Source organism: Cajanus cajan, chromosome 10 (assembly GCF_000230855.2).
Source record: "Cajanus cajan strain Asha chromosome 10, NIPB_CcT2T_4, whole genome shotgun sequence".
Taxonomy (NCBI): Eukaryota; Viridiplantae; Streptophyta; class Magnoliopsida; order Fabales; family Fabaceae; genus Cajanus; species Cajanus cajan.
Window position 1 is genome coordinate 35,074,964 of NC_138526.1, and position 15,217 is coordinate 35,090,180.

At 42.4% G+C, this 15,217-nt stretch overlaps 1 protein-coding gene across 1 annotated transcript; it reads right to left on the reverse strand.

Annotated features, from left to right (window-relative positions):
- Positions 1-7,115: 7,115 nt before the first annotated feature.
- On the reverse strand, positions 7,116-13,769 carry LOC145952458 (uncharacterized). Its single transcript, XM_083064821.1, has 2 exons — positions 12,830-13,769; positions 7,116-7,430 (listed from the first exon to the last, which is right to left on the reverse strand). Exons 1-2 carry the CDS (start codon positions 13,767-13,769, stop codon positions 7,396-7,398), a joined length of 975 nt encoding a protein of 324 aa, XP_082920947.1. The 3' UTR covers positions 7,116-7,395.
- Between the last annotated feature and the right edge of the window lie 1,448 nt (positions 13,770-15,217).

Genomic DNA, 15,217 nt, shown 5'->3' on the forward strand with positions numbered 1-15,217 from the left:
TGGCGTGGAGACTCCTTGAGAGTCTCTACTAGAGGTGGCGCCGAGCGCAATTTATATTGCGCCAGGCGTGAGACCCTTGGGAGGTATCTGCTTTCTTGCGCCGAGCGCAGGATGAGAACGCCGGGCTTGTGAGACCTATTGAGGTCTCTGCCTCCCATCACGCCGGGCGCAATGAGAATTGTGTCGGGCGCGCTGGTCCCTGGTGCTCTCTGGCTGTGCCACGCCGGGCGCGACCATGAGCGCGTCGGGCGCGGATGTGATGAGTAATTATAGGCTGTTGTGTGTTGAATTTTGCTGAAATTTGCTGATGGATGTGGGTATATGCTGAGCTGAGCTGTAAATGGTGAATATTACTGTGCTGTTAGATGATAATTGCTGAATTATGGTGTTAAGACGTAGTTGATGTAAATTATTGTGTTGTAAGTTGTTTAGCTGTGCTGTGTTGTGCTTTGAGCTGTGTTAGCTGGGCTGTGAGTTGTTTGGCGGTACTGTATAATGTTGAGCTGTATACTATTATTGCTGCTATGCAGTGCTGTTACTGTCGCTATGCGACGCTGTTATTGCTGCTATGCAGTGCTATTATTGCTGCTATGCGGTGTTGTTATTGTCGCTATGCAGTGCTGTTATTGTCGCTATTCGGTGCTGTTATTGCCGCTATGCTGTGCTGTTATTGTCGCTATGCGATGCTGTTATTGCTGTTATGCAATGCTGTTATTGCCGCTATGCGGTGCTGTTATTGCTGAATGCTGTGATATATTATGGGCTGATGTTGTTAAGCTGGTTGATGTACTGATAGTTGTAGCCGTCTACCATTCATATATTTATATATGTATGTTGATTCTTTTCACTCGCTTATCCTTTGTTGTTTTCATGTGGTTTGGACTGCGATGATCATACTATGTATGAGAGCAGAGCAGGGTTAGGTTGGTGAGCTGAGGAGGGTCTGCAGCTGGCAGATGGAGTTTTATTCTTTTGTCATTTTTAGCTACTTAGTGTAGCATTGCTGGATCTATTTTGTATAATCTGACACCTTATCCAGATTTGGACCTTGTATATATATATATATATATATATATATATATATATATTCTAGACGTTATATGTATATACTTGATCTTTTCTGTGTGGTGTGTTGTGCAGTGTGTAGTGACCAGTCGGGTCATTACACTTTAGTGGTATTAGAGCAGTTCGAGTCTAGTAGGCACTCTTTGGGGGTGGTTCCTTTAGGCTTTTGATGTGTTGAGCTCTGTGTTATGTTGATTGTTGTGCTGATTCCTTTATTGCTTGTTGTGCTGTTAATTGTTGTTGTCATTAGTTATTGTATACCAAAGATGTTGTTACTTTTATAGACAATGACTAGAACCAATGAGCAGATAGCCCGTGCCATGGAGATGATGGCTATGGCTATGTAGCAGCAAAATGCTTATTTTGCTAGGATGGAAGCTGATAGAGCTGCGGCTGGTGCAGCAAGGCCCATGGGGTCACAAGAGAGTCGGGATCTAGCTGAGTTCCGGAAATGTCATCCTCCACAGTTCAAGGGAGATGCAGACCCAGAGGTAGCTGACCACTGGATTTGTGAGCTGGAGAAGATCTTCACAGTGCTGGGATGTTCTCAGGAGAGGAGGCTGACATATGTTGTATACATGCTGGTTGGGGAGGCTAAGCATTGGTGGAGGGGTACTCACCATATGCTTACTGCTAGAGGAGTGGTTGTTGACTGGGAGTGTTTCAGGAGAGTGTTCTTGGAGAAGTACTTCCCGGAGAGCGTGAGACACGCCAAGGAAGCTGAGTTCATGCGGTTGCACTAGGGAGGGATGACAGTTTTTGAGTATGCGATGAGATTCGAGCACCTGGCTCGTTTCTATTTGCAAGCTATTTCTGAGGCCTGAAAATGCAAGAAGTTTGCTGAGGGTATGAAGCACGAGCTGAAAAAGGTGGTGGTGCCTATGGCCATCACTGAGTTTCCGGTCTTGGTGGAGAAGGCAAAAATTGTTGAGCGGTTAGAAGGTGGCAACCGTGTGACTAGGACTGCTGAGGGACCAGCTGGGTCCAAAAAGGGAGGAAATCAAAGGAAGCCATATGATAGGCCCCAACAACAACAATGGGGTCCTATCATTAGGCAACCTTATGATGCTGCTAGAGGAGGGGGACAGAGTGGAGGTGCCACTCTTAGATGTTACAGGTGTGTTGGACCGCATTTTGTAAGGGATTTTCCACACACGGAGAGCCAGTGTTTCAAGTGCCATCAGATGGGTCATGAGTCGATCAACTGTCCCGCCAGAAACAGACCGAAGAGAAATGCTCAGAGGGGTGGTGCCCAGAGAGGCGATGCTTAGAGGGGTGATAGACCTACTACTACTGGCAGAGTATTCGCCTTGACTGGGGCTAAAGCTTCTACTTCTTCAGATCTTGTAAATGGGAAGGGTAGAGATGCTGGTAAGGATGTGATGATTCTTTTCGACTCTGGTGTTTCTCATTCATTTATATCTTATGCTTGTGCTGCTATGCTGGGCGTGCCTCTGTGTGATTTGGGGTTGAGACTGCTAGTGTCAACGCCTGCTTCTGCTTAGGTAGTTACTTCTGAGCTGTGTGCTGGTTGTCCGATTGTGGTGAATGAGGAGAGGTACAAGGTGAACTTGATCTGTTTACCTTTGGTGGACATTGACATAATCTTAGGGATGGATTGGTTGTCTGCCAATTGCATCCTTATAGATTGTGCCAATAGGCGGTTGATCTTTCCTCAAAAGGAGGATGAATTGTTGATTTCAGCTGGCTAAGCTGAATCATTGTTGAGAGATGGAGCAGAATGCTGTCTTTTGCTTGCTGCCATGAGTGTGGAGACCGAGAGGGTCATTGCTGAGATTGATGTGGTGAGGGATTTTGCTGAGGTATTCCTTGATGATGTGCCTGGGTTGCCTCCTGTTAGGAAGATGGAGTTTAGCATTGACTTGGTCCCAGGTGCGGGATCAGTGTTAGTGGCTCCCTATAAGATGGCCCCTGCTGAGTTGGTTGAGCTGAAAGGTCAGTTAGAAGACCTGTTGAAAAAGCAGTTGGTGCAGCCGAGTGTATCACCGTGGGGTGCCCCCGTGTTGTTAGTGAAGAAGAAAGATGGAGGTAGTCGACTTTGTGTGGATTAATGACAGTTGAACAAGTTGACCATTAAGAACAAATATCCACTTCCCTGGATAGATGACTTAATGGATCAACTGAGGGGAGCATCTGTATTTTCCAAGATTGACTTGAGGTCAGGTTATTACCAGATCAGGGTGAAGGAGGGTGACATACCAAAGACCGCTTTCAGGATTAGGTATGGTCACTATGAATATGTTGTGATGTCGTTTGGTGTGACCAACGCCCCAGCAGTGTTCATGGATTACATGAACAGGATCTTCCGGCCCTTCTTGGATAAATTTGTGGTGGTATTCATTGATGACATCCTGATTTATTCAAGGATCCCGGAGGAGCATGGAGAGCACTTGCGGTTGGTGCTGGAGATTTTGAAGGCGAAGCAGTTGTATGCCAAGCTTTCAAAATGTGAGTTTTGGTTAGAAGAGGTGAAGTTCTTGGGACATGTGATTTCAGATGAGGGGATTGCTGTTGATCCGGCTAAGGTGGAGTCGGTGTTGTAGTGGGAGCGTCCAAGAACTGTCACGGACATTCGGAGTTTTGTGGGTCTAGCGGGTTACTATCGAAGTTTCATTGAGGAATTCTCTAAGATAGTAGCGCCCCTAACCCAGCTGACAAGGAAGGAGCAGCCGTTCATTTGGACAGATGCCTGGGAGCGGAGTTTTGATAAGCTGAAGAGGAGGTTGACTACTTCTCCTGTGCTGGTGTTGCCCGATTTTGGTGAAGCCTTTGATGTGTATTGTGATGCTTCTCACCAGGGTCTGGGGTGCGTGCTGATGCAAAACAGGAAAGTAGTGGCATATGCTTCAAGGCAATTGAAGAACCATGAGAGGAATTATCCCACTCATGACTTGGAGTTGGCAGCTATTGTTTTTGCCTTGAAGATATGGAGACATTATCTGTATGGTGCTCGGTTCAGCGTCTTCAGTGATCACAAGAGTCTGAAGTACCTGTTTGATCAGAAGGAGCTAAACATGAGGTAGAGGCGGTGGATGGAGTTTCTGAAGGATTTTGACTTCCAGTTGATGTATCATCCTGGGAAGGCCAATGTTGTGGCGGATGCGTTGAGTAGGAAATCCATCCACATGTCTGGTATGATGGTGAAAGAGCTGGAGCTGGTGGAGAAGTTCAGAGATTTAAATCTTTGTGTGGAGTTAGCTCAGGATCACATTAGTTGTGGGATGATTACCATAACTAGTGAGTTCTTGAGGCAGGTTGGACTTAAGCAGTTGCAAGATGTTGAGCTGGTGAAGCTTCTTGGTTTGCTAGGAACTGAGAAGGCTGTTGGTTTTGAGCTGAGCGGAGATGGAATCTTGAGATTCAAGGGCAGAATTTGGCTACCTCAAGATGTTGAGCTGAAGAGAGTTGTGTTGTAGGAAGGCCACAAGAACAGACTTAGCATACATCCTGATATGACTAAGATGTACCAAGACCTCAAAAATACTTTCCGGTGGTCTGGTATGAAAAGGGAAATAGTTGAATATGTGGCAGCCTGTCTGACCTGTCAGAAGGCGACGGTGGAGCATCAGAAGCCGAGTGGTTTGATACAACAGATGGAGATTCCGAAATGGAAGTGGGATAGTATTACTATGGACTTCATTGTGGGGTTGCCTTGGTCGGCTAGGAATAGTGATGCTATCTGGGTGATAGTTGATCGGTTGACCAAGTGTGCACATTTCTTGCCTGTCAACATCAAGTGGTCCTTGGAGAAGCTGACACAGTTGTATGTTAGGGAAATAGTACGGTTGCACGGGGTGCCTTCCAGTATTATTTCAGACAGAGATCCGAGGTTCACTTCCAGATTTTGGCAGAGTCTACATCAAACCTTAGGCACGAAGCTGAAGCTGAGTTTTGCTTATCATCCTCAGATGGATGGTTATTCAGAGAGGACAATCCAGTCCTTAGAGGATTTGTTGAGAGCTTGTGTGTTAGACCACTTGGGAAGTTGGGAGGAGGTCTTACCGCTGGTTGAGTTTACGTACAATAATAGTTTTCATGCTAGCATTGGGATGGCACCGTTTGAAGCCTTGTATGGCAGGAGATGTAGGACTCCTCTGTGCTGGTATCAAGATGGTGAGTTAGTGGTTGTGGGACCGGAGCTGATCCTACAGACTATTGAGAAAGTGAAGCTGATTCAAGAGAGGATGAAGACTGCTCAGAGTAGGCAAAAATCATATGTTGATAAAAGGCGTAAGCCTTTGGAGTTTGCTGAAGGGGAACATGTATTTTTGAAGGTGACCCCGACTTCTGGTGTGGGTAGAGCACTGAAGGTAAGGAAGTTGACACCGAGGTTTGTTGGTCCCTATCAGATCATACAGCGAGTGGGTTCGGTTGCTTATCGGTTGGCCTTGCCACCGTCTCTTTCAAACCTACACGATGTATTTCATGTATCCCAGCTGAGGAAGTATTTTCATGACCCTAGTCATGTGATGGAGCTGGATGATGTGCGGGTGAAGGAGAATCTGACTTTTGAGAAGTTGCCAGTAGCTGTGGTTGATCACAAGCTGAAGGAGCTGAAGGGCAAGTCCATTGCTCTGGTGAAGGTGTTGTGGGATGCAGCTACTGGTGAGGCTACTTGGGAGGTGGAGCAGCAGTGCAGGGAGCGGTATCCGTTTCTATTCCCAAGTAAGTCTATTTTCAGGAACGAAAATTCCTGTTGCTGGGGAGGTTGTGAGAACCGTCCCTCTCTTCTCTCCCTTTGATGGAGCTAAGTTGAAGAAGATTGATGTTCTTCAATGACTCCATGCTTAGGACCGAAAATGATCTTGAGGTTAAGACTCCAATGGTTCGTTGAAGCTCCTTGAAGTGTTCTTCAATGGAGAAGAAGCCTTGAAGTGGTTCGGTTTTCCTTAGCTTGCATAGGAAGCTTGAGGAACCAAAGCAAAGTTGAAGAACTTTGCTAGAAAACCTAGGAGAGAATTTCTCCACGGTTTAGGGACTCTTGAGTGAGAGAGAAAATCAGATTTCATTTCTCAAATTTGTCAAAAGTGAGTACAAGAGAGGTAATTACAAATATATAAGGTAGAGGTAGCTTCTAGGAGGAGCTAACCTTAACCATGGTTCACTAGGAACCATGGTAAGGTAAGCTTAACTCCCACGGTTTAGCAAGTTTGCAGGAGAAGCTAACTTTGACCATGGTTCACTTAAGAACCATGGTAGAGTAAGCTTAACCTACTAAGGTTTAGAAGCTTGCAAGGCAAGCTTCAAAACCAAGAGGTGTTAGTTCAAAAATTCGGCCAAGGAGGAGAAGATGAGCTAGGCGGCCTTTGGGTCATTTTGCTCCATGATTTAATTTGAAAATTCTTGATTTGGTTTAGTTAGGTTCATCATATGATGATGAGACCTAGCTAAATCAAATCTATGAAAAATTAGGAGCAAAATGAGTCCAATATGCAAAATTTTTTCTAGGCCCAACTCAGGCCCAATTTCTAAACACACACCCTAGCTTTGCTAAATGCCACCTCCTTTTTCCCTACTGAAAAAATACAAAATGAATGTATCAACTAAGGAGGTTAAATGGAGCTAAACTCTCCAAGTAGCCCACCTTAAAAACAATATACAAACACTAGGAAAAAACAAGTAAAGTGCCTCACAAATACAAAGGCAAAAATAACCTATACAAAAGAACTACTATAAGCACAAACATAAGAAAAAGGTCTTTAAGATCATCTCATTCCTCTTGGTTCTTTTAGTATATCACCTCTTGGATTCCTTGGCCTTGGCCATAGTCTATCATCCCCTCCCTCTTGAAAAGGATTTGACCTCAAATCTCGAGGGTCCTCATGATTATTGGCCATACCTGCAAATATATAATAAAATTCATTAGAGGTGATATTTTCAACAAATAAATGTGAAAGGAAGATCCTAGAAGGAATCCTTTCATGGAACCTAAAGAAATCTATGACACTAGACCTACTAATATAATGAATAGGATCTGTGACACCCTTCTACCCCATAATAAATAAGTAACAACAATAAGAATAATTCAATAAATATAACATCAAGAAGGGTCCACATATTTTAATAAAAACTCATAGGTTCACAAGTCTTGAAATAAATAGAAATAATAATAATAATAAAGTTTTACTCTTAAAAGAAAATTATCAAGGTCTCTAAAGAAAAATGAAAGGAATCCAGAATTTACAAATATAAGGTGAATATAAAACTCTTAAAAATAAGTCTCCTCAAACGACAAATAACAATTCATAACTAAAGCATCCTAAATTCATGCCCCAATGTCACATCCTATCAGAGCAGAACCCTTTCCCTTTAGAACTCAACACTATGAGTGCCTTCATCTTCACCTAAAAGAAAACCACATAAAAACAGGACGGTGAGAGATAGATAACATCATATATGAACATAGAGCTACCCAATTCCCACCCCACACCGTGCACCAAAATATCATCATTAAATATAAACAACAAATACATCTCATATAATTACCAAACATCATTTTTTTTTCAATCATACAAGCTTTCATACACATGCTCACTATATACTCATACACATCTCCTCTCCTAAGAGTCTCAACTTGGCACTCCGCACAATGGGCGTACCTCGTCAATTCCCTTAGTTGTTGCCAATGCGGGCATACCGTTCTCACACCCTCCCAGGGCCGGTATGTTGCACGGTTAAACACCCAGCGGCCCGTGCAAAGGCAATCCACCCACCGTTAAACCCTCTGTGGCCAGTGAGCTGCGCAGTTAAACACCCAACGACCCACGCATGGAATGCCTCCCGTCATGGTCCCCCCTGTCTCAACCCCTCTCTGGGCCCAGGGTCCAATGCAATATAGCCACGTCTGGCTTCTCAAGCACCACATGCAACTCATAAGTCTCTTGCAACTCATGCATCCCACGTAACTCATAATTAATGCATCTCCATTATATAACATCATCACATGTCAATAACAATCCATGCAATATCATCCTCACATGCTAGGTACCTATCATTAAGTTATCAACATCATAGATAACAAATTTCACATAATTCTTCACACACATCACAATATCTATGACATTCAGTTAATAATTTAACCATAACTCGAGATATACATATCCTTTCTAAGTGATCCCAACTCCATTAGAATCCTAACATCAATATCTACAACTTTCATGAAGAACACAAATCCTAATAAAGTCGTTTAGGTTACCATTCAGGGCTCACAAAAATTGATGTTGTGGTTCGCACACAGATTGGAAGGCTCAAATTGCAACTCACATAACTTGATCAACTATTAATATTTTTACACGATTCTTGTGTCTAAATGGTAGCCCCAGATGTCTAGTTTCTAACAAAACAAACGGCACTCGATTTGGATAACTACACAGAAAGATATCGCAAAATTACAAACGTATGTCGGGGTCCCGACGCCCGACGCCCAAAACTGGCGTTGAGCGCCCAAATCTCTGCCCAGACTCCCCTCTGTGAAATTAAACCTGCGTTTTACGAGTTCCAACAAGGTTTTTACCAATTTTCACTACTTCTACACCCCGTTGGTTCAGTTTAACTCCATTTATATTCTTCATACGTTCCAAATCAATCCATACACATCTCAAGCCTCAAAAATTGGTTTCCATTGGTTTTACAAAAAATAATCTAAACTCTTCTTAACACATAAAATTCAAGTCATCAAATTTAAGGATAAAGAATTAACAAGAAAGCCCCAATGGAATTCAAAGACAATTCAAGAAATAAGTTCTTCCAAATGAATTAAGAATTTAGAACATTGATTGCACAGATAATCGTTCAAAATTTTAAATAGAGTTCCTAGAGGGACTTAGGGATTGCCCTCACTACCCGAACGCCCCTATATTCACATATGAAGAAACCCATCTCCCCCGTACCTTAAGGATGATGAACGAAGGCCAACAGAAGAACGACGGAGCAATCTGAACACTTTACGCCTTCCTTCAAGAATTTTCTCCTCTCCCCTCTTCCTTCAAGCGTCTGACGTTAAAATGAATATTAGGTAACTGACTACCCCCAAAACCCGTCTAATAATTCCGACTGTGCCAGGCCCATACTCACCCGCCCATCCCCCTCTATTTAATTAAAATGGTAATTAAATAATTAAAAATAAAAAAATAAAACAGTTTCAACTTCTATAATTATTTAAAATACTAATTTATTTTCTACTCTCTAGAATATAAATATAAATAACTACTTGACTCAAGTTTCTCTCGTAAATATAATTATTATTATTTAGAATCTACTGCAATTTTATAAAATTACTAAATAAAATGATATAAATTATTTTCATAAAAATAGTAATTAATTAAAATTTAATTAATTTAAAATTTAGGATGTTACAACTCTCCCCTCCTAAAAGAAAATTCGTCCTCGAATTTACCTGAAGTAAACAATTCCAGGTAAGAATCCTTCATCTTCTCCTCAAGTTCCCAAGTAGCATTTTCCAGCGTTGCTCCACCCCAGATCACCTTAACCAAAGGAATTTCCTTACCTCGAAGTTGTTTCACCATTCGATCCTCAACTCTCACCGGTATGGTTTCTACTGTCAAGTTTTCCTTAACTTCAAGATGATCCGACTCAATCACATGCGAAGGATCATGGATGTATTTTCGAAGTTGAGAAACATGGAATACATTATGAAGATTTGACAAATGTGGAGGTAAAGCGATTTGATAAGCCACTGTACCGACTCTCTTAAGAATTTGATACGGAACGATGAAACGAGGTGTAAGCTTTTTAGACTTCAATGCTCTACCAACCCCAGTCCACGGAGTGACTTTCAGGAATACATGATCTCCTTCTTTGAATTCTAAGTCCTTCCTCCTCTTATCAGCATAACTCTTTTGTCTACCCTGGGCTGTTCTCATTCTATCTTGATTTAACTTAACCTTCTCTGTGGTTTGTTGTACTACCTCCGGTCCTAAAACAAGATTATCTCCCGGCTCACACCAACACAAAGGTGTTCTACACCTCCTACCATATAGTGCTTCATAAGGTGCCATGCCTATGCTAGAATGAAAACTATTATTATATGTAAACTCTATCAAAGGTAAGAAGCTATCCCAACTACCCCCTTGATCTAACACGCAGGCTCTAAGTAAATCCTCTAATGACTGTATAGTTCTCTCAGTCTGACCGTCGGTTTGTGGGTGATAAGCTGAACTAAGTCTAAGCTGAGTCCCCAATGCTTGTTGCAAACTCTCCCAAAATCTAGAAGTAAACCTAGGGTCTCTATCTGAAACTATGCTAGATGGTACACCATGCAATCTCACAATTTCACTAATGTAAAGCTTAGCAAGTTTCTCTAGGGAATACTTAATATTAATAGGTAAGAAATGTGCACACTTGGTCAATCTATCTACAATCACCCAAATAGAATCGTGCCCTCCAATAGTCCTAGGCAAAGCAACTACAAAGTCGATGGAAATGCTATCCCACTTCCACTCTGGTATACTCAAGGGTTGAAGTAATCCTGAAGGTTTTTGGTGTTCCACCTTAGCCTTCTGGCATACTAGCCAAGCACTCGCAAACTCCTCTATGTCTCTCTTCATTCTAGGCCACCAAAACATCTTCTTCAAGTCTTGATACATTTTGGTTGAACCTGGATGGAAACTAAGTTTGCTTTTATGCCCCTCTTCAAGTATCAAACGCCTAAGGGTAGCCTCACTAGGTACACACACACGGTCACCAAATCTTACTACTCCATCGCTACCCAATACAAACTCTCCACCACTACCTCCTTCTATCGCGTCTCGCCTAGCCACTAAGAATGAATCCTCTAACTGAGCATCTCTAATCTCCTTCAACATGTCATTACTTACACGAATCATGCCTAATCTTATGCTACTAGAGGTAGTCTCACAAGATAAACTTAGATCCCTAAACTGAGCTAGAAGGTCCATCTCTCTAATCATCAAGGAAGATATGTGAAGTGATTTTCTGCTTAAAGCGTCCGCTACGACATTTGCCTTACCTGGGTGATAACTCAACTCAAAATCATAGTCCTTCAAGAACTCAAGCCATCTCCTTTGTCTCATATTTAACTCTTTCTGATCGAACAAATACTTAAGGCTCTTATGGTCGCTAAAAACCTCGAATTTAGAACCATACAAATAGTGTCTCCAAATCTTTAAAACAAATACTACAGCTGCCAATTCAAGATCATGGGTAGGGTAATTTCTCTCATGGATTTTCAACTGCCTAGAAGCATAAGCTACTACCTTTCCCTCTTGCATCAACACTCCACCTAACCCCATCTTAGAAGCATCACAATATACTACAAAAGGTTTATTAAGGTCAGGCAAAACTAGAATTGGTGCACTAGTCAATTTTTCCTTAAGGGTTTGGAAACTAGTCTCACACCTACTATTCCATACAAAGGGAACTCCCTTTCTAGTCAATTCAGTCAAAGGCAATGCTATCTTAGAAAACCCCTCTATAAACCTCCTATAATACCCAGCTAGTCCAAGGAAACTTCTAATCTCGCTCACAGATTTAGGGGATTCCCACTTAAGCACAGCTTCTACCTTAGAAGGATCTACACCGATCCCTCCCTTTGAAATCACATGACCTAAGAAACTCACCTTTTCTAACCAGAAATCACACTTAGAGAATTTAGCATACAACTGTTTCTCTCTTAAAATCTCAAGTACTACCTTTAAGTGCTCTTCATGCTCCTCTTTAGTTTTGGAATAAATGAGTATGTCATCTATAAAGACAACTACAAATTTATCCAAGTACGGATGAAAAATTCTGTTCATATAATCCATAAAAATTGCAGGAGCATTAGTCACACCAAAAGGCATTACAAGGTATTCATAATGTCCATATCTAGTCCTAAATGCAGTTTTGGGTATGTCCTCATCTTTCACTCTAATCTGATGGTAACCTGACCTAAGATCAATCTTACTAAACACACATGCCCCCACCAGTTGGTCCATAAGGTCATCAATCCTAGGCAATGGATATTTATTTTTAATCGTTACCTTATTGAGTTGGCGGTAATCTATACACAACCTCATGCTACCATCCTTCTTCTTCACTAATAGGACAGGTGCTCCCCAAGGTGATACACTAGGTCTCACAAACTTCTTCTCTAACAGCTCCTCTAGTTGTTTCTTAAGCTCGGCTAACTCCAAGGGCGACATCCTATAAGGTGCAGCTGAAATGGGTCCCGTCCCCGGTATTAAGTCTATGGAAAACTCTGTCTCCCTCTCGGGTGGTAGATTAGACATATCCTCAGAGAACACATCAGGGTAATCGCATACTATAGGTAATCTATCCAAGACAGCGCTACTCTCAGAACTCAAAGAAGCTAGTAACATGTATACCTGGGCATCTTCTCTCAGAGACACCTCAACCTGGTTGGCAGTCAAAAAGTTTTTGCTCTTTCTCTCAAGGGGTTGACCAAAAACAACAGTTTTATCAGCACAGTTCAAAAGAACATGGTTGGAAGATAACCAGTTCATACCAAGAATGATGTCTAGCTGACTCAGAGGCAAACAAATTAAGTCAACTAAGAAGTCTCTACCATTAATATGAACAGAACAATTCAAGCATACGCCAGACGTAGAAACTGACCCACTAGTTGGCGTCTCCACACTCAATACAAAAGGTAAGGAAGAAACAGGCAATCTCAATTTGGAAACACAAGCATGTGATATGAATGAATGAGTCGCACCCGAATCAAACAATACAACTAAAGGAATTCCAGCAATAAAACCCATACCTTGGATCAAGTCGTCGGATTGAGCGGCTTCAGTACCACTCAAGGCAAATACTCTCCCTGTAGCTTTCGGCTTACTGGCACTGCCGCTAGCACTAGCACTCCTGCTGATACCGGTACCCCGACTAGCACTAGCACTCCCCCCAGTCTCTCCACTAGCCGTCACTGGTCCTTGCTGTGCACGAGGACAATCTCGAGAAATGTGCCCCCGCTCATTACATCTGAAACAGGTGACCTCCCTATCCCCACATTGATTAGCTCGGTGCCCTGGCCTCCCACACTTGAAGCAAGTGAAGGAAGGAGTAGAACCAGTACTCCCAGCTCTAGGTGTCTGGCTCGTGGATGGAGCTTGACTCCTCCTATGCACTGAACCCTCACTACCCCCGTTACTGTTTGAATTTCCAGCAGGACGAGAGTAAGGCTTACTCCTGCTAGAAGACCCATGCCTGCTCTGATTCCTTACAGGCCCTCCACTTTTGTAATGAGCAACTCTAGCCCGATTATCTTCATCATAAACTCTGCACTTGTTCACCAGCTCGTGGAATCTAGCAATGCCCTGGTAGTTGAAAGCTTGCTTGATTTCCGGTCGAAGACCACTAATAAATTTCACACATTTCGCTTCCTCATTTGCAACACCCTCATAAGCGGGACAAAATCGTACCAGTGCCTCAAACTTGGCCACATAATCTGCCACAGTATCATCCCCTTGCTTCAGCTCAAGGAACTCCACCTGTTTTTTGTTGCGAATATCTTGTGGGAAATACTTCTCCAAAAACAACCTCTTAAAATTATCCCACGTCATCGGAGTACCCTCAGCAATCATCCTCTGGTAGGTACTCTGCCACCAGATTCCAGCATCTCCAGACAACATGAAGGCAGCCAAAGATACCCTCTGTACCTGTGGACATTCAATAGCTTGGAATATCTTCTCCACCTCAAACATTCAGTCAGCAGCACCATCCGGGTCATAGCCACCACAGAAGGTAGGTGGATGGTTCCTCTGGAACCGGGCAAGCCAGTCTACTTCTTGATGTTGGTTCAGGTTGCCTACAGCCTGAGCCATAGCCATCAAGGCCTCAGCGATAGCACGATCATTCCTACCTCCCCCAGACATCACTTTTCTGATTCACAGAAAAGTAGAGAGTCAAAACAAAACAAACCAATTAAAACAATCATCTCAGTTAAACAACATCACAGCACAACCCATAGAAACATAGCAAGCTCATAACTCAAGGCCGAATGAATCGACCTGCTCTGATACCACTAAATGTGACACCCTTCTACCCCATAATAAATAAGTAACAACAATAAGAATAATTCAATAAATATAACATCAAGAAGGGCCCACATATTTTAATAAAAACTCATAGGTTCACAAGTCTTGAAATAAATAGAAATAATAATAATAATAATAATAAAGTTTTACTCTTAAAAGAAAATTATCAAGGTCTCTAAAGAAAAATGAAAGGAATCCAGAATTTACAAATATAAGGTGAATATAAAACTCTTAAAAATAAGTCTCCTCAAACGACAAATAACAATTCATAACTAAAGCATCCTAAATTCATGCCCCAATGTCACATCCTATCAGAGCAGAACCCTTTCCCTTTAGAACTCAACACTATGAGTGCCTTCATCTTCACCTAAAAGAAAACCACATAAAAACAGGACGGTGAGAGATAGATAACATCATATATGAACATAGAGCTACCCAATTCCCACCCCACACCGTGCACCAAAATATCATCATTAAATATAAACAACAAATACATCTCATATAATTACCAAACATCATTTTTTTTTCAATCATACAAGCTTTCATACACATGCTCACTATATACTCATACACATCTCCTCTCCTAAGAGTCTCAACTTGGCACTCCGCACAATGGGCGTACCTCGTCAATTCCCTTAGTTGTTGCCAATGCGGGCATACCGTTCTCACACCCTCCCAGGGCCGGTATGTTGCACGGTTAAACACCCAGCGGCCCGTGCAAAGGCAATCCACCCACCGTTAAACCCTCTGTGGCCAGTGAGCTGCGCAGTTAAACACCCAACGGCCCACGCATGGAATGCCTCCCGTCATGGTCCCCCCTGTCTCAACCCCTCTCTGGGCCCAGGGTCCAATGCAATATAGCCACGTCTGGCTTCTCAAGCACCACATGTAACTCATAAGTCTCTTGCAACTCATGCATCCCACGTAACTCATAATTAATGCATCTCCATTATATAACATCATCACATGTCAATAACAATCCATGCAATATCATCCTCACATGCTAGGTACCTATCATTAAGTTATCAACATCATAGATAACAAATTTCACATAATTCTTCACACACATCACAATATCTATGACATTCAGTTAATAATTTAACCATAACTCGAGA